This window comes from Gymnoscopelus microlampas (genome assembly GCF_963454915.1).
Source record: "Gymnoscopelus microlampas genome assembly, chromosome: 15".
NCBI lineage: Eukaryota > Metazoa > Chordata > Actinopteri > Myctophiformes > Myctophidae > Gymnoscopelus > Gymnoscopelus microlampas.
Genome location: NC_139952.1, coordinates 22,396,336 through 22,417,163, shown reverse-complemented (window position 1 = coordinate 22,417,163; position 20,828 = coordinate 22,396,336). Strand labels below are relative to the sequence as shown.

The 20,828-nt window shown below is 41.4% G+C and overlaps 1 protein-coding gene across 1 annotated transcript in view; it reads right to left on the bottom strand.

Moving 5' to 3' along the window:
* The window catches only part of adgrb2 (adhesion G protein-coupled receptor B2), a gene marked incomplete at its 5' end in the record, with an annotated part of 273,288 nt that overhangs the window by 85,700 nt on the left and 166,760 nt on the right, over positions 1-20,828 (bottom strand). The window contains one exon of the mRNA XM_084080191.1: positions 5,776-5,902. Within this exon, the coding sequence (XP_083936317.1) occupies positions 5,776-5,902 (127 nt within the window). The remainder of the gene's footprint in view (positions 1-5,775; positions 5,903-20,828) is intronic.

Below are 20,828 nucleotides of genomic sequence, written 5' to 3'. Positions count from 1 at the left end.
AGAAGTCATTTGTAGCTGGTGAGCCAAGCTAGATGGCTTATTGGTGCTAATAATGTTCCGCAGTAGCATTAGAAGACTCACCGATAATTTCTGCTCAACCATTAGCCATGGCAGATGTTCATGCATACACAGTAGCTACAGTAATACTTGTCCTGTATGAACATCCTAGAGCCAGACGAGCCGCTTTATACTGAGCAATCTGTAACTTTTTCAAATCAGATTACAGGGACATTCTATATTAGACAGAACCAAAGAGTGAATAACTGATTTCATTAATGAGGGAGTGATGAAAGCAGAACACTTCCTAGTCATACCGATTCCTCTTCCCATTTTGATGACAATATTGTTTATATGTTTAGACCAAGATAAAGAGCTATCAATAGTCTCTCCCAATTTAGACTGCCCTAGCGAACTTTAAATTTCTCTAAATATTATCAGTGCATCAGTGAAGTCATTATTCAGTCCGACTTCACTGTAGCCTATACTAGCCTTTTCATAAATGATATTCGTACTTAGGCTGTCCTGAAAGTTTATAATATTTAGAGAAATTTAAAGTTTCTAATACAAAAGTAGTAGTAGGCGAGAATTAGCAAGCTGGACATTTAGACTGAATGTTTCCTTTATCCTCATCTTGCGCTAATGCACGCAACTGTTTTGCCAGGTTTTATTTGTGTTGTTTCTCATAAGCGTGCATCCTTGTCCGTCAACAACACAGTAGTCTGTGCCTTGACTTCAGTGCGCTGACTCTCTCCCAGCCCCGCCAGCCCCGCCCCCTTGCATAAACAATATGGGAATAGGCAGTTCGTGTCTGATATCTGGTCTAGAGGGGCGGATTCAAAATCTCTGGAGAAAAATTCCATGAGATCCTATTGGTTCACCGATCTGTCCGTCAGCCCCCGTCCCCACCCCATGCCCCTCCTCCTCCCTCAATGTGCAGCATTGAGAGCCCTGACGTCACAACATTTGGAGCAACGCCCACTGCACTCTGGTTGGCTGGGGAAATGAAATACTTCCTATTCCAGGAACGTCAACAGGCTGGTCCAGGCTCTTATTTTTGAGCAAAACTAAAAAATAAAAGCCTGGAGATCGAGGCTACTCCCAATTATATTGAGGAAAATGTGCTTCTTTCTTATGTCTTTATTGTTTTGTAAAGTGAATGGATAATTACAGTAACTGTGTGTGCTGTAAACCAGTCAAGGACCCCCCAAATTGATTTGGCCGCTGACCGCCATCTATACCAGTGACCCCCAAAAGAGAAGATTTGTGTTATTATTCAAAACTTGTCATATTTTTTGGAAGATTTTTGTTGTTGTTGTTGTCATGAGCTTGTAGACGTCCCATTCGAGATTTGTTCTGTCTTTTTCGTAGCTAACACAGGTGCATAGAGCACAGCAAACTTGATACATTGTAAAGGAAAATAATTTCCAATCAGTAACTATGCCGTGCTGTTCATTCTGCAATGCTAGTGTCTGTTTAAGTTAAGGTTAACGTCCATTTTACACCCCATCAATATAAGAGCATTGTAACCAATCAATCTGCTCGTATTGTTCACGCATAATCCATCATCATCAAACAGCTGTAAAAGCAACTCAAGTAAAGTAGGCTACATTATCTCTCAGGCGATGGTACTAATCAACTAGACAATGTCAGCAGAAACTGTTAAGTGATTGCTCCTATGCAGTTGACATTCTGCTGAACACGTCAACGCTTCAACATTGATTGTAGATTTGTGTCGTGTGGTTGCAGACAGATGGTGTCTTGTGTGTGTATCCCACTTCCCAATGGGGGCGCTAACTTTAACAACAAATAGTAGAAGTTAATAGTTGTGATGTGACGAGTTTGTAGATCGGCTATTTTTGAAAAGACAAAGTTTAACTTGGGGACAAAGTGGTTAAACTGCAAGATTTTGACACTATATTTACACATTTTGCCGGGGACCCCCTGGGACTCCCTCCAGGACCCCCTGGAACTCCCTCCAGGGCCCCTTGGGGTCCCTTGGGCCCCGATTTGAGAACCACTGCCTTACCCGATCGTACTCACATGCTTCTAAGAGTTATATAGCCCACAGTCCCATAGTCCCTGTGACGCTGTGGGCTCATTGAAATTCCTGCTCCGGGCTCAAAGTAGACACCATCTCTTTCTGTCGACTGTCGTCACACTTGTTTCCCTTCCCTTCATCTCTCTCTCTCTCCCTCTCTCCCTCTCTCTCGTTCTCTCGCTCTCTCTCTCTCTCTCCCCCTCTCTCTCTCGCTCCCTCTCCCTCTCTCTCTCTGCCAGCCCAGACGTGTCTGACTGTGTTTTCTCATTGGTTGAACTTTTGCTCCCATAATCCTTCATTCCTGGCAACTGCTTTCCATCTCCTTGGAGCCTGGCTGAAGTTGTCCTTGAGTACTGATATGTGTGTGTGTGGGAGGGGAGGGGGCGTCAACTTTCTCCGCATCCTAATATCTACCATTACAATAGTGGAAAGTAAATAAGTACATTTACTTTGCCGATTTTGCACCAAAATCCTATTTTAATGAAGTTGAGGACATAATAAACATGATGTTGGAGTGTGTTTTGTGTTTTTTTCTGTGTTTTGATACTGAACATGATTGCGGCGACTGACATCATCGATCATCGTACAGAATGTCAGTTCTTCCTGTAGTTTCCTGTAGTTTGTCAGACCTTCCCCTCCAGCTGGCGTCAATCACCTTGTTAAGACTGCTCTAAGGTACCAGTTACCTTACCAATATTAATATTGCAGACACAATACCAATGACTGTTTGCCTAATACAGGTTAAAACAAATGCCTAAAGAACTAAAGAAATTCAAAACAAAAGCCAAACTAACACACAAAAAAGGAAAACTCCAGTCACATCCCGACTACTTGGTACAGTCTGACTAGGTATTTGATAGTCTTAGCAAGGTGATTGCCAGTCTGAGGTAAACTACAGGAAATATGGGCTTTAGTCCATTGTAGTACAGGAAGAAATGACATTCTGTACAATGGTCGCCGCAATCGTGTTCAAAATATCAAAACACAGAAAAAACAAAACACTCTCCAACATCATGTATATTATGTCCTCAATTTCATTAAAATAAGTTTTGGGGGCAAAATCTGCAAAGTTGCCCTTTAAACCCTCTATTCTTAGCAAAACGGACCCGAGTTACATACTGTACTGTACATGGACCTCTTTTGTCCCTAGTCTACACTTCGCCAAAAATAGCTGATCCACAAGCATACAATGCGTCGCAACACGATACATTGTGATCATGTAGATCAACTATTTTTGGCTAATGTTCCCCCTAGATTAATAAGGATGCAGGGGTTCAAGTGCTTCAGCACTGTACAGTGGGCTATAAAGTTCAATTTTATACTTCTATTCCACTGCATCTCAGAGGCAAATATTATACTTTTTACTCCACAACAATTATTTGAAAACTTTGAAGATTTTTGATGATTACAAAATATGCATTGACCAATTAAGCCCTATTTTATACTTTGTCTATACGAAAATAGCTGATCTACAGGCTCAAAACTGTGTGGTCAGCTTGTAGATACGCTATTTTCGACACATTCTGAAAACGTTTGAAAAACTTGAAATGGAACAGTCTGCACTCTTTTACGGTTGCTTCTTTAAGTATTTTTTGGTCAATACTTTTGTACGTTCACTCAAGCAGAATCTTGAATACAGTCCATGTACTTAATAATATTGTTATATTGACACTTTATGAACATATTAGTATTTCTTCCACCACTGCCATTATGGAGTGGTAAAAGTGTTAAAACAATGAAGTTCACACGTTAGAGTACACAGGCATCTTTTAACACAATCTCTTGTCATTTATTGCTGTGCGTCCGACATAATCACACTAATTGTCCGCTGTCAGGAGCGAGTATGAAAACGTCCACCACACCTTGAAAGCGAGACTGAGGGTGACACTCTCTAATGACAGAGGCGTGGGAGTGGTGGCATAAGGAGGGAGAAACAGCTGGAGGCGTTAATAAGGTGAAAAAAAATAAAGCGTGAGGGAAGTGACAAGAATAGAGGGCGAGGAGCGGAGGGGGTAAATCGATAGCGGAACAGCAGAGGGGTTGTGACAGCAAACGGGCGTAAATGGCAACACAGAGAGGGTTAAGTAATAAGAGAACAAAGGATGTCGAGGGAACTGGTTTGCATAATGAATGACAGCGTTGGAAGAAGTATTCTGAATTTTAGCAAATCGCTTATAAATACACATGCTCATTGAGGTTGTAGATTGACAATTATTTTAGTAACCGAAGTATAAAATTCAGCTTAAGCGGTTAATGTATGTTTTGTATTAATCATCTAAATCTCTAAAGTAACTAGTGACTAAAATTGTCAAGTGGAGTAAAAAGTACAATATTCATAGTAAAAAGCCTTGAATTGTACTTAAGTACAGTACTTGAGTAAATGTACTGCATGTGGGGGTACTGGAGCAAAGTGTGAAGAGAAAGATGGAGAAGTTGTGGAAAGGACATTCGCACACAGTTAATGAGGAAGGGTCTTGAGTTTGGAAAAGGGAGAGTAAGTGAGTGACCTGCCACGTCCTTCACTGTACTGTCCATTAGTAGAAGTCAAGACAGAAGGATAAGTCAATGCAACAACTGGGACAGGCATTACGGCGGACATGTGCAGGCGTGTCATGCAACCCAAAATTGCATGGTGGGCAATATATCGTAACAATATATAGAATATAATGTAAGAAAATATTTGGAACCCAAACATCCTCTCAGTTTCAATGGGCATGAACGCAGGCTATTAATCGGTGCATGGGCTATTTATAGATGTGAAGGCCACACACTGCGGGCAAAACATCCCACAGGCTGAACATGAACTCCTGTCTTCTATACACAGAAAAGTGTCTATTTAACTCTGTTAAACTCTGAGGGTTTAACTCTAGTGTGTGTCGGTGTGTGTGTGTGTGTGTGAGTGAGTGTGACTGTGAGTGTGTGTGTGTGTGTGTGTGTGTGTGTGTGTGTGTGTGTGTGTGTGTGTGTGTGTGTGTGTGTGTGTGTGTGTGTGTGTGTGTGTGTGTGTGTGTGTGTGTGTGGACCCTTACAGGTCCATTGTTACACTCAAGAGTTAAACTGATTCTCAGGATTTGACTGTGTATGGCTTTGTCTTTCACGTTAACTTTTCTTTTTACCTTTTTTTTATGTGCACACATATGCACACATATACTGTACAAATATGCGCACTCACACACACTCATACACACGCATTTGCTCACATATCGATAGGGTAACTCATTGTGTTAAAACAAAAGACATTTTACGAAGGCTGGTAGTCCGTCAACGTGACATTGATCAAGGTAAAAATACAAGACACAAACATACTGTATGCACCGTCACCGCCTGGAGTGCAAGAAACCGTGACGAACAAGACAAGTGTGACTATATTCATCACTGTCCAAACGCATTGCTTCATTCGCTCCGATTTCACGCTGCAAGGACATAATCTATGAAAGAGAGACACCACCTTGGTATCCAAAAACTGTAAAAGGAGACGTGTCACCTATGCAGTTATTCAGACAAACTGGCACACTTAGAGAACGATAAAAGCAGCTATTACACACAGCTATTGCACACTAAAACCGGCTGTAGTCCTATATTGTAACTGCCACGTACGATTTAAATAACGACTGCCTCTCATTAACTCACTACTCTTGACTTCTGGTAGGGTTATTAGCACGTTAGCACGTTAGCCCCAGAGTACAGTTATGTAGCCCTATACAGAGCAGAGTGGAGGCTAGGTGGCGGTGACTCACCGGGTCTTTAGCTTGCTGCGCTAACACGGCGTAGGTGGATATCCTGCTGCACAGGCATTTGGTGTGGACTGGGGTAGACGCGACCGTTTGGCAGCCTTCCGTGCCCCAATTTTCTGCACCAGCTTCCCTGGAGATTTGGGAGGGAAGAGAGACACACAAACAACAGTGTGAGTTGAAGGCAGACACATTAGGTTAACAGTTACAGTAGCCTACACCGGTGTTGGACCGTAAAGAAGTGCATGTACTTGAGTACTGTACTCTTGAAATATATATTTTTATTTGAGTATTTGAATTTTAGTTTTTATGACTTTGACTCCACTACATTTCTAGGGGAGGGAAAAAAAGCACATTATGAATTAACCAACCTTAAGCCCTATAGTGTAGTGAAAATAGCAGATGCAGAGGCTCACAACACATCCCAATGTTGTGAGCTTGTAGATGTGCTATTACCATCACTGCAGTACACACACGCTATTGGAAGGTGCACTACATGCGACTGGAGCAGAGTTTCCCAAACACAGGGTCCCGGGCCATTTTGGGTCATGGCAGAACAATTGTTATGGGTCACGAGTAAATATCCCTTTTTTATTAATTATGTTAAATTAAACAAAAATGTTTCAATATATTTAAGGTTACAAATTTCTTTAGAAATTGTGAAAATAGCAGATTGACAGATGCTATATTCACAATTATTGAAATAGGGATTAAGTGGTTAATTCATAATGTATTTTTGTAAATTAGGGACCGGGGAACCAAATTCCTCTTCTGGGTCTCGAGCGGAAAAAGAACCCCTGGACTATAGAGACAGGGTGAAAGAGGGTGATTTTGTGAGAGAGAGAGAGACAGACAGAGACAGACAGACAGACAGACAGACAGACAGACAGACAGACAGACAGACACGGAGTTTGGAGAGATAGCCATCCACTATCATCCATTTCCCATTCAGTCCTACAGGCTCATTGTGCCGTGATGCCCACTCTCACACGACGACAGGTCCATTTATTCAGTTGGCACGAGAAGCCAGTGTCACCCCAATTGGTACCCTTTGAATCCTCCCTATTCTTCACTATACCCCCAAACACTCTGCCTCTCTCTCTCTCTTCATTTCTTTTCGTTTCGCCTTATCAATCTGTCTTTTCTTGAGCCACACGGTGGAATTGGACGAACCCCCTAAAAGTCTCACAAAAGACGGAAATGCTGGGCTATTGAGAATGAGAATGGTAAGTGTTGAATCAGCTAATGTTAACAATGCTAATGTGGCATACGTAAATGGTGGACAGGGGTTACTCAGCAATTTATGGATGAATTGGCTTCTAAAGTGTCACAGGGAACGCGGCTCACTAGAACCGTAATGTTATAGGGGGAAAATAGACATCTTAACCCATTTAGACGTGAGGCCGATACACATGTCTTCTAAATCCCAACAGATTTCTGAAAAACCTATGTTTCTATATCAGTGGTGCTCAAACCTTTTCATGTCAAGGACCCCTAAAATTATATATATTTGGCCGCCAAACCCCATCTCAAAATAGTTTGTTCCAGGGACCCCCAGAAGCAAAGATTTGAGTTAAAAATGTTCGCTTTAAAATAATATAAATATATTAATTTACACAAATTTTCTTGATTTTTCAAAAATAGCAGATCTACAAGCTCATAGCGCGGCACTCGGTGCCGCGCTATGAGCTTGTATATCTGCTATTTTTGAATAGCCCAAAGTGTAAAATAATGCCTTTTAGCTCAAATCTAAAAATGACACAGATGCGTTCCCGCTCTTAATGGGTTAATTGGCCTATTTTTTTTTCTTTTCTTACCTCCATTTGCCCTCTCCTCCACCTCTCTCTAAACGCTCTAATGAAAGGTTCAATGTGGAGGTCGATCGATAGCACCACTGTGAGATTCAAATTGAACTAATTACCCTGGCAGCTACCGCTATACACTGACCTCATGTTTAAAGCTAAAGGACTTATTTGAATGAATAAAACGTTTTTTCTTTTTTGCCCGATTAATTCCTCCCCAGTCCCCACACACACACACACACACACATTACTGTCTGTTGTCACTGCTGTTGTATCCTATACTGGCTCACCTGCCCACCGGGGAGGACGGAGACAGCAGACGGCACAACGGATCGGGCAACAAATGCAACGCCATGCATCTTTATTGCAGTTTGGTCATCGGACATAAAACTTACGGGTCGTGGCTTTAATCCTTGCCAACACTATTCTAGCTGACGGAGAAATGCGATTGAAGGCAATTGTCATACCTGGAAGTAAGCAAAGGATCCTAGAATTTCAGACACGCCGATTTTACAAAACTTTAGTTGGTAAAATAACGTGCTCAGTAAGCCTACCAGTGTTGATTTTGACTGCAAATTTTGAATTTGTTTTAGTCATAGTCTTTTGAATAAAATTCCATTTCATTCTAGTCATATTTTAGTCATCTGAAATGTTTTAGTTTTTGTCTAGTTTCAGTCGACAAAATATCATAAGATTATAGCCGACTAAATCTACAGTTGATTTAGTCGACTAAAATGTATTTTGGCAGTGCATTGATGGCGTCGTAATGGCTGATTTTACACTTGGTTGCATGCTGAAAATAGCCGATCTACAAGCTCACAACGTGTCGCAGCGCAACGCGTTGTGAGCTTGTAGATCTGCTATTTTCAACGCGCAACACTCACGCGCAACATTTTAGTCTAGTTTTTATTTGTTGGTGAAATTGTCAATATAGTTAGTCTTAGTTTTAGTCGTCATACAGTAGCTTAGTTTTTATTTCGTTTTTACTTAGTTTTCGTCAGTGAAAAAAGGTAGTAGACGAACATTTTTCGTCATAGCTTTAGTCGACAAAATCAACACTGCTCAGTACTCAGCTTAAGACCGTTGGTGACAAAGTAGAAGTGATGAACATGAATCTTCAAAAAGACGAAAACAAGAAGGCCTTTCATCAGACACCGGATTCCTAAAGAGCCAACGATATCTCTCTTCCATGCCTCCCTCAATGAAGTGTCGTTGCTCAGCTGAGATGATGAATAGCAACATAATTGAATTACAAGGCAACAACGCAGAGTGGGCTGTGCTTTCATGGCTGATGCTTTAGTGGAGAACTTAATTAGCTCTCCTCAAGCAAACAGCAACGAGCGTAGTTTACAACACATAGAGGAAAAACTTAATGAAGTGACGCCTTGCTAAGGACTTTGCAACAGTATACCGGGATTTGCGTGGAATTTGCAATATTCACGTGTTTCAACACAGGAGGAATATGTGTGGGCTTCAAGCGGCTAAATATATTGTCGCTGTCAGGCAGAAACCTTGCATCTCCATATTTCATCTTTGTATGTTTTTTTTTCTAAATGAATGCTACTGGTCATCCATAATCACTTAAGCCCTATTTTATATTTTTTACTTACATAAAAGTAAAGTATCAATACTGCAATGTAGAAGTACTCAGTTACAAATAGTAAAAGTACAAAAGTATTGGTATCTAAATGTACTTAAAGTACCAAAAGTTAAAGTACTAAAATGTTTGAAAATAGCAGATCTACAAGCTCACAATGCGTCGCATCGCGACGCATTGTGAGCTTGTAGATCTGCTATTATCAAATAGCCTAGGTATAAAATAGGGCTATAGTGGTTAATGTATGTTTTATAATATAATCATTTATATCTGCAAAGTAACTAGCAACTAAAAATTTCAAAAGATTGTAGTGGAGTAAAAGTACAATATTTTTCTCTGAGATGTAGTGAAGTAGAAGTAAAAGCATTGAACATTGGAAATACTCCAGTGATGTAAAAGTACCTCAAAATTGTACTTAAGTACAGTACTTGAGTAAATGTACTTAGATACTTTACACCACTGTAGAAAAGTAGATCTACAAGCTCATGTGTCGCGAAGGTTAAGTCTGTCTGTGGGTTTTATAAGAGCTTGTGACTAAATAATAACTACATTGGATCCTATTGGAACACAGGTTCTTTTTTTCCCGAATTTCCTCAAAAGTAACGGTTGTTGGCCATACAAGGTTTCCACCTCGACAGCAACCCTACAGTATGCGAGCACTGTTTACCTCTGTGGAGATGGGTGGGTGTGTGACAACTTTATAAGTTATATTGAGTTGAGTCTTTGGGTCGAAGTCATGTCTGCTCTAGTTTCCACCCTTATATAACCGGCTGACAAGTGTCAAAGGCCTGGAATTCAAACTGTGGTAGGAATAGCTCACCGGTTGGCGTAGAGAGGAAAAAGACACGAGGAAACTGTGGTATTGTAGATATATTTGCTGTAACACAGCAGCAGGTCCAGACAGAAGGACCAGCTGGTATGTCCATTTGCAGGGGACTTGCTGCATATTATCATCTGGATGGGCCCTTATTCCTTCTACACCCAAACTACAGCCCCCCCCATATAAACACACACAAACACACGTTTGCATTACTATACTTATATAACGATTTTCTGAATGCCATTTTCACCGAAAATAGCCAATGTCACGCACCAAAAATAGTCGCTGCACGATGTGTTGAAAATGTTAATAGCCTTGTAGATCAGCTATTTTCGGTGTGTGACATTGGTGTGCAACTACGTATAAATCAGACATACGTAACTCCAACCCCAATCCATAAACCCAACCTCGATGGCTATAAGCCTAACCTAAATCTTTTCCTAATTGTAAGCCTGACTAAAAACAACAAGTCTTGTGAGGAGGGGGAAATAATGTCTTGTTCTGAAATTCTAATATACGTGTATTACTTATAAACAAGTATGGTAATACAAGCCCACACACACACACACACACACACACACACACACACACACACACACACACACACACACACACACACACACACACACACACACACACACACACACACACACACACACACACACACACACACACACACACACACACACACACACACACACACACACACACACACACACGGTACGCATGTCTGACATGCTGTCAGTAAGTGAGAGACGAGTGAAATTCCCTAATGATCACCTGCACGGTGACACCTTCAAAGAGCGCACATCTGAAAATGAGTGACAGGGACAAAGCGTGCTCTGTGGAGACAGCTTGTCAGGTAGCAGCACGGCGCGTTTGTCTTCACGTGTGTTTGCCTGCTCTTGAATCTTGTTCTGAGGACCAGATGACTTCATGAATAGCTTTGCCGTCAGGGACAAACTTGGGTTTTAGTCTGATGGTTGTTAAAATTGTTTGGATGGCTTCAGGCATGTGTGCGCGTGCGCGTGTGTGTGTGTGTGTGTGCGTGTGCGCGTGTGTGTGCGTGTTTGAACATGCACAAGTGTGTAAGCTTATGATAATGCTTAATCATGTCTGAATTTTGGTGTCTCTTTGCGTTGTTTATGTTTTGGGTTTTTAATGACGTGCAGTGATGTACCGTGGATTTGATTGTGAAGTGTACTTAAGGTAGACTAATTATTTTATGCTGCATTGTCTCAGATTAAGCCCGCTGGGCTTTGCAAATTCACTGCTACCGTCTCTGCTTTTCCATCTGTCCGTGTTTGAATACTGTTCTCAAATGCTTCCTCGCAAGCCATGTAGAGTGACGTTCATTCGAACAGAAGCGGCCCCACATGAGATGTCATGTTGAGCATTTACAAATGGCTTCACTTACACAAGTGATATATTGCCATATGGACTATGATTACACATGCATTAATGACTGTGTGGACTAAGGACAGATGGAGCGAGACGCTCCATGCTGCTTAAGCATGCTAACCCACACACATGCAATACACACAATACATGCATGCGGTGGCTCAGGAGGTAGAGCGGCCGCTTGGGAACCGGAAGGTTCCCAGTTCGATCCCGGAGTTAGAGTCGAAGTGTCCTTGAGCAAGACGCTGAACCCCTAATTGCTCCCTTTGAGCAAGATGGAAATACCAAACAAAGTATTCCAAGAAGTACTTGAATAAACTCGGATTCATGGAATTACTACTTTAATCTGGTAGAGGGGAATTATGTTGGAAGAGCACGTTTTTGGTCTGATGATGACAAAGTTATATCCGCTCGAGACCAGATCAGAAAACTGCAAAAGGAGTTGATCCTTTGAGCCGTGTGCAATTCCAGAGCATGTTTATTTTAACGATCAATCAATCAATTGGGTTCCGGCTTGGATCAATGTATGTGGTATACTTTAAGTTCCTATTTATCGGCATAACAAAAACATTTCTTTTTGGAAGAAAAAATACATTTTTGAAGAAAAAAATCATTATAATTATATTATCAATAAAATCCAAGTGTTTCGCCAATACTTGTTTACATTAGCCTACTTGTTGACTAATTTAAATGTTGTCTATTAGACTTCGCTATGCATAGGACTATACTACTCTGTAACAAAACAAACTAACAAACAAAACATTTTTGGATTGGATACAGAACACACCATATTGTTTAAATTGGTTGCATTGCAACCACAACTCGCAGTCAGTGAAAACGTGGCATTATTCTCTACTGTCAAAATGTGTCTTTTCAAACAACAGCTTTGTATGTAAGATAATATTCAACAGTTATTCCGTATAGCTCTGTGTACAGTGTTTCTGCTTGGTTTAGATGTCTCATACCTCAGATGCTCCATTAAGTACTATAGGAAAAGCAACAATGGTGACTAAGCTACTTTACTGTAATTAATTAAGCCTAACGCTTGGATATAATGAAACTGCTGTCTCTATGTTGTGTTACGTTGGTGCGTAATGACTCTCGATGGCAGCTATACCCCTGCCAGAGGACAATAGAAAGCAATTTCCCCTCCCCTCGATGGTGATGTGTGGATTTTAACCTTATTACTCTCCTGCACTTTGTGCCATTTTATCATTTTTATTTAATTCATACTGCCAATAGTTTCCTCCAAATAACTGATGACATTAGTGACTCATATCCCTAATGTCATCCATTCCGCAGTGAAGTGAAGCTTTAAAGCTGCCATGTGCGTTGCTCCTATAATTTACAATTTAGGCATTTAGCAGACGCTCTTAATCCAGAGCGACTTACAATAAGCAAGGTCAGCAGAAGGTAATACATCAAATGCATAGACATAGTGGGAGCGTGTCTATGTTCCCCGGGTTCTATGTTTCCCGCTTACCTAACCCTAAACCTAACCCTAGTGGGGGAACATAGAACCCGGGGAACATAGGGATGACCCCGAAATGGTAATCTAGGATCATAGGTAAACCAAGTCAGTCTAACAGTAGAAGAACACTGTAGAATGCCAGGTCAACAATGACCTGGCATCTGTCTACACAACATGCTATCTAAATTACATGTTAGCCTTTGCATAAGCCTGAAAGGTCGTCGAGGCTAGGGCGAGTGCTACGGGCTGAGGTGGAGTCTGAAGAGGTGAGTCTTCAGACTACGGCGGAAGGGAGTCTTCTTGGGAGTGAGTCTGCAGTTCTAACTGCAACGGGGAGTTCACAGCCAGAAGTGTCTCCCAAACGAAACAAGCCAAAGGCTTTCTTGGGTTTAAAATCCTCTAAGCAGACCTTGTATTGAACTATACTTTCCTGTCCTTTTTTTTTGCTAACTGCCAAAAAAGTATTCAATCAATCAATCAATCAATCAATCAGTCAAGAAGAGAGAAGAGTCTGGGACGTGTGGGCGTATAAGGGGCCGTCGAGAACAATGTTTGTCAACGTTATGCCCTTACGGGTCTGTAACTCTTTACGGGTCCCTTTAGTTCCATTTGTAGTAACACTAAGGATTTTACAGTGTAGATTGAGGTCCCGATGATTTTTTTAAAAAGTATCAAATGGGGGTCCGTGGCCTAATGCATATCAAACTGGGGGTCCTTGAAATGAAGAAGTTTGAGAATCACTGGTCTAGAAGAAGGTATGTCTATGTGTGTGTGTGTGTGTGTGTGTGTGTGTGTGTGTGTGTGTGTGTGTGTGTGTGTGTGTGTGTGTGTGTGTGTGCATGCTTGCGTGTGTGCGTGCGTGCTTGCATCCGTGGTGTAATCTCGCAAACCACTGGACCGATCAGCTTCAAATGTCTTGTGCACGCTGCCAGTAGGCCGAGGAATTAATGTACCTCCACCACTGCACACCTGTGATACCGTACGTTTAATTTATACCCCATCACACAACGCCGTCGCTTGCCAACAATAACTCAATTGCGAGCCCTTCTTATTTCTGTTATCTTTTCTCAACTTTGTATGATTTCTAATTTAGTTATGCCAATTCCCAATTCCCTCATGTACTGTAAGTCCATGTTGCTGCTGACCCCTACTGATTGTCTTGAGGATAGTAGATATAGACCAGTGGTTCCCAGACTTTTTAGCTCAAGACCCAAAAGAGAGACCCAAACTAGTGAAAACAGCAGATCTACAGTAGTGAAAATAGAAGATCTACAAGCTCACAATGCAGCGCGAAGCGACGCATTGTGAGCTTGAAGATCTTCTATTTTCACTACTTCTTAAACTTTTTAAAGATTTATTTATGGAAATTATTACATTTTTTTCATTTTATTTATGAAATACTATATATTGGTCCGCGACCCAAAGATAGGTCCTGACCCATACAGTATCAAGTGTCCTTTGATACACGTGACTTCTCCAGCTGATTCTGTTTAACTGGGAGGGAAGAACGCATGCGGAGGAACCAAGCCCCCAGAGCCACGGTAGAACAGTGAAGCGGCCATCGCCTGGTGGTCAAATCTGGGATTGCAATACTTCCGCATTTTAAACGCCACCGTGCATGCTTCTACCCGCTTGAAACCCTAGTGCGCCTGCTCGGTGCTCAAGTCTTCCTCATTTTTTTGGTGCCCAAATGCTGAAGTAGAGCATTCTTCCGGGTGCTTCAAACGCCAGTGAGCAACTTTCATTTAAGTGAATCGCTGGGGGCGGGGCAGTCCGCCCTCTAGATATATTATAACTCTATGGGAGGAACATGCTGTTCTCCCCAGTTCTACTCCCCCGTTGAACAGGAGATGTCAGGGCCACCAACCTGTAGGAGTCATATGAGCAGTGACAGAGATGCCCCCCCCCCTCCTCCTCCTGTAAACACGGCAATGATAGTTTGAAAATCAGTTCGGTCGGCATGGGCCCCATTTGTTCTACGGCAGTGGTTCTCAAACTTTAAAATCTTAAGGACCCCCCCTTAACTCTGACAGTACACAAATGGAACCAAATGGACCCCAACTCTGCTCTCCCGCAACCTGTGAGTGATCCTAGGACTCCCGAAGTAGAGTACACCCGGAAATCACGGGATCTAATCGATAACTGAGAAAAAAAAAAAAAGATGAAAGAAGAGACTTTCGTCTCTCCCCCGAGACATCTGGTGTTATCTTTTTAGAAGTAAAACTAATTGTGGAAGCACCTCTGTGGTCTATTGACAGTGTGCACAAGAAATTTGGTCCTTGATCGGTCCAGCGGTTTGGGACATTATCTCCGGACACCCCGTCAGAGCCTCTTATGGGAGCTATTGCTCCTTACTTGAACACTTAAAACTGCACGATCCTCCACAATGGGCCCTTCTCTTCTCCACCCACCCATGTTATTTGCTATCTTTTTAGAACTTATACGGCCAGCCACACCCCTGTCGTTTCCTTGGCCATCATTACTCATTCAGTCACACAGTGGAAAAGAGAGCATTATCAGCATAACGCATTATCTTAGTGACAACTTGGCCACAGACGATGAAATATGATGCACTTAAAACTGAGACTGGTTCAACTTTTTGGTGGTGGTGGTGGGGGGGGGGGCGTTTGTGAAGTTTGGTGCAAAGACGACTAAATGTCATCTGCGAGACAAGGGTGTAAATTTGAGGGATATGCAGGCAGCTGCATTTGCATAGTACATCTGTGACAGTACATCTTTTATATTCCTAGCTTATTGTTCATCTCGTTTCATCATCTAGTTTCTGGTCCATCGCCTTCCGACACTTTATTTTTGGGTTGTTTCTTTTTCTTCTCCTTGAAAAAAAAAGAGATAAACTTTTATAGTTGGCTGTTACTATAGGTGAACTCAGTACAGATGTCTTGAGCAAAGTTGATTTTACTCAGCAACAGATGGTGAGTAAGCAAAATAGCTGCTGATTTATGACACTGTGAGGTGCAAGTGAATCACATTAAGCCTGATTCATACTTTGTTGCATGATGGTATCCTGTGTCAAAAATAGCAATAATCAACAATCTGAGATGCAGTATAAATTAGGAATCAGCACCTAAAAGGGACGTTAACCTGCTCAACACTGATACAAGTGAAGATGTCCGTTTATTCAGTCAATTCAAGCTACTGCACTGCAGCTTTAGAGGCATAATTATGATTTGTCATTATCGTCAATTATTTTTCACATTCTTGAAGCATCTGACACTTGTCTCTGATTGGACACTGTTTCAACTGCGCTTGAACTGACTATATTACTATTATTTCCACTTTTCCAGTGAACTATGAGTATCCTGATTTGAACTTATATAATGTTCTTGATCCCATGTCACTTTAAATTATATCCTCTTCACGTATGCAAGGTTATTCATGAATTTGAGTGAGACAGGTGTACCCACTTTTCAGTCTTCAGTGTCTTTTGAGTGTGCGTGTGCATGCGTGTGTGTGTGTGTGTGTGTGTGTGTGTGTGTGTGTGTGCGTGCACACTGAGGGAGAGGGGGGCGATGCATGTGCGTGTGTGCGCGCGCGCGCACGTGTGCGTGCGTGCGTGCGTGTGTGTGCGTGTGCGTGCTGAGGGAGAGGAGGCGATTGCATTATATTCACCTGACGTCGCTACCACTTTTAGCTCTTCTATTTAAAAAATGTAAACCACAGGTGACCCCCTTTGTTCCGTAATGAGGAGCAATTGGCTTACAATGTGATGGCCTTCCAGGCACGCACGAGTCAATGACAATTCAATCTCAGCAGAGCACAGAGGTCAAAGCCACCCCCCCATCCCACCATGCTTCTTCCTCATCATTCCTATACCATTTAAAGTATGTCATATGCAGTTAAAGAACCGCCTTCAACTGGCCGCTTCACTGTCCTACCGTGGCTCTGGGGGCTTGCCTCCAACCCAACGCAGTTGTGTTAGTTATATTGTATTACATACTCTGTCTACCAGATTGGTTAAAATAACATTTTATTTACTAAAGAAAGTTTGCAGCTTGCAGCTTTAATTTCATAAGCCCAACACTGACCTGAAATATAAAACACTACAGCGTACTATGCTAATTAACTCATTATGCTGTAGCCTACTGCATATTTGCAATGGACAACCACAGCAGCACTGACTGTGTGTTGGTTGGTCCTTGTATTGAGTCTACTGATAGTCTTTCATCGTCAGGAGGACCTATATGTACCCTAATGTATCCTCCCAGCAGCTGTAACGACTGAATATCCCCCCTGCAGGATCAATAAAGTGCAATCTTATCTGAATACAGTATCTATCTTATTACTTTAACCTTTGCGTACAAAATGCTTTGTCGATGGGAACGTCTGTATTTTAGGAACACTGACTCATGAATTTCAGGTCGTATTTTTTGTCGCAGAATGCACACATGGCACTTTTGAATCAAACTCTTCAAACGAAAATTATATAGCCGCCTTATGTTTTCGAAAATTCCCCAGAAACCATAAAATATCCACCAGGCCAGCTCTTATATACTTCCTGGAACGGGATGATCCGAAGGGGACTACGGCCGCTCCCCTGTGTGCTGAGGCACTCACTATATAGCGTTTTGTGCCCACAATGCAGACGCTCTTCCAACACAAAGACAGCAGGTGATCCCTGTCAAAAAAACAACTACTCTTGCATTTCTTTGTCTTTTTTTTTTCTTCTCCTACACCTTTTCCTCCTTAACCCATTAAGACCGGGAACGCGCCTGTGTCATATTTAAGTCTTTGGGCTATTTTAGAAAAATCGTGATTTTTTTTTGCAAATATTTGAATATATATATATTTTTAAAGCAAACATTTGTATCTCAAATCTTTGCTTCTGGGGGGGATTCTACAAATGTCTTCTAAATGCTAACAGTTTTTTCAGTGGTTCTCAAACCTTTTCATGTCAAGGACCTCCCAAAATTATTATTATGTATTTGGCCGCGGACCGCCATCTCAAAATATTTAGTTCCAGGGACCCCCCCAGAAGCAAAGATTTGAGTTACAAATGTTCGCTTTACAAATATATATATTCAAAGATTTGCACGATTTTTCAAAAAATAGCAGATCTACAAGCTCGTAAGCTATGAGCTTGTAGATCTGCTATTTTTGAATGGCACAAAGAAATCTAAAAATGACACAAGATGCGTTCCCGGTCTAAATGGGTTAAGTTTCTGCATTATTAGATGCCGATGGAGAAAGACAGCAAGGAGAAGGGCAGAGAAAACGTGTGACTCAGGCCTTGAAGCAGATTCAAACCCAGGACTGTGTCAACACCACACTGCGATGTTGAGCCACGATTAAGGCCAGCGCAACAACTGTTTGATTGCTAAATAAAATCCATATTCTCCTAAAGTTGAGAACCGAGGATAAAGACGTCAGCACTAGCTAACCAGTTTGTAACCACATAAACCCTAAAAATATACTTCACTGTGTGTCAATAGTTGAAACAGAGTTGAAACAGTCTACATGCTTTGTGTTACGTGTTGTGTTGCTTGTAGAGCGGCTTTTTTTTTCGGCAGACTGTTCATCTATTTCTGCCGCATGCTTGTTCTATTTTCACCTATTGCAACATACAGTACCCAGAATCAGAACCCAGAACATCTATTGTCTGCCTGTTATTGTTTTTATATGTTTTTGTGGGGGCTGCGGATTAAATTAGCATCTTTGCTAAATCCGGTGTATTAACATGATATGTATTGTTCATGAATATGCAGTGTCCCGTCTAAATAAACAAATAAAATAAAGTACAATAAGCTTCTTTATTTTCCCTCTAATGGAAGCTTCATAACCCTGCATGATATATTTGGGACATGCGGGAGATTAACCAACCATGTTTGTGTATGTTTACACATACTGTGACATCTGGAACCTGCATGCAGTGATAAGAGGGCGGGCACCTCTGAGCTCGTCTATCAGCTACCAGTGGTACACAGTAACTAAGGACATTTACTGGAGTACTGAGTATCATACTTTGAGTATCATGTACTGTACGTTACTTGAGTATTTGTGTTTTTGGATACTTATGACTTTCACTCCACTACATTTCTAAGACAGATTGACTCAACTACATTTCCAGGAAGGGAAAAAGTACATAATGATGTAACCCACTTAAGCCATGTGCCTTTAATTGATCCCTTTGCACTTCAAAGGGGTCAGTTGTGAGCTGAGTTGTGAGCTGAGTTGTGAGCTGTTACGTGTACTGCCATCAGGCATACACTTGTGTCTGTGTTTGCTGTTTTCTTCCCCCTGCCTTTGCCCTCTTGTCTATCAGTCATTCCCAGGTCCGATCCTTCAGCATTCAACTCCGCCTCTCACCTCAAGTTGGTCCTCCACTCATCAAGCCACCAATCATCTCAAGCCAATCACCCTATCTAAATCACATTAGTCAGGGGATATTAAAAAAGTCTTGGAATAAATTCCTTACCAAAAAAAATCTTCACCAATGTGTTTGCAAAGGTGTCTAGTAACACATCTCACAAAGACTGAAATTCAGTATCCCTAGGAGAATCTTTGACAGCTCCTTAAAGTTGGGGTACCCACCATAACCTTGGTTAAAAAAAATCCCCTCCCAAAAAAATCAAAATTTAATTCTGTTTTAAGTAGCATGTGAGGTGTCAAACTCGGGTGTTTTTATGATTCTGAATCCATTGCAATCATTTGTTTTGCACCAAAACCACTCCTTGGGCTAAAAACGGCCCAATCTCAATGGGCTTTTTACACAAAAAGTATACATGGCTATGGCCGTTTTTAGCCCAAGGAGTGGTTTTGGTGCAAAACAAATGATTGCAATGGATTCAGAATCATAAAAACACCCTAGTTTGACCCCTCACATGCTACTTGAAACAGAATAAAATTTGGATTTAAAAAAAAAAAAAAAATGTAACCAAGGTTATAGTGGGTAGCCCAACTTTAAGGAGCTGTCAAAAATTCTCCTAGGGATACTGAATTTCAGTCTTTGTGAGATGTGTTACTAGACACCTTTACAAACACATTGGTGAAGATTTTTTTTGGTAAGGAATTTATTCCAAGATTGGAAAATATTCTGGTAATATCCCCTGACTACATGTGTGGCAGCCATCTTGACTTTTTCCCCCTGCCATGATGCCACCAGTCAATTGTTTGTTCATCTCGTAACCAATTCAGTTTTGTATCTTGAATCTGCCAACATTACAGGGAAAGGTAGTTTAGTTCTGGCGTACCCTGTACATTTCCGCACGTAGGTAACCTTCTGTTATTCACACTAGTGTAGAGGTGAGTGCCACCCATTGTAATTTGTTTGTTTGTTGTTAGAGTAGGAAGTAATATTTTGTTTCTCTTTGAATAGGTAAGACTTTTTAATTTATTTAGATAGTGAGTTTTATTGCTTTCTTTCCTTTGGCACCACCAGACCTTTCCTGTATTGTTACTTGGCTTATTTCATTTTTGTTAGCCTTTTAGTTTTCTTATAAACAAGCTTTCAGTTCAATTCAACCTCCGTCCGTCTCAGCTATATAATTTGGGTATATGTTATAGTCCGTCCCTGAGTTGATTGATCGGGCCATAAAAGGGTCTAACTCGTGCTCTCTCTAATCAATTAACGTATGAAAGACAGCCACCTGTATGATGTCTCTCAGAGAAGGGGGGTGTTTAACAAATCTTCCCTGTTTGTACACACATAGACCAGAAATCATGCATAGTCAAAGCTTTAAACCAAGTACAAATTTGAGTGAGCATTGAGCAACATTCACTTTTGAGTAAAATGTTAAAGTATCTATACTTTGACTCAAGTACTGGGGCTGAGTACTTTGTCCACCAATGGTCGTTATCCAGCAGTTCAACCCAAAAGGGGCTCCTCACCACAAGAGTCACTGCAGAGCCGGGATAACAAAAGATTAGAGTGGGCTTCAGCTTTATGTGTGGGGAAAAAAAGAGCAAAAGTCAAGGTTGCCATTAATTATTATGAGTGGATTGATATCATCC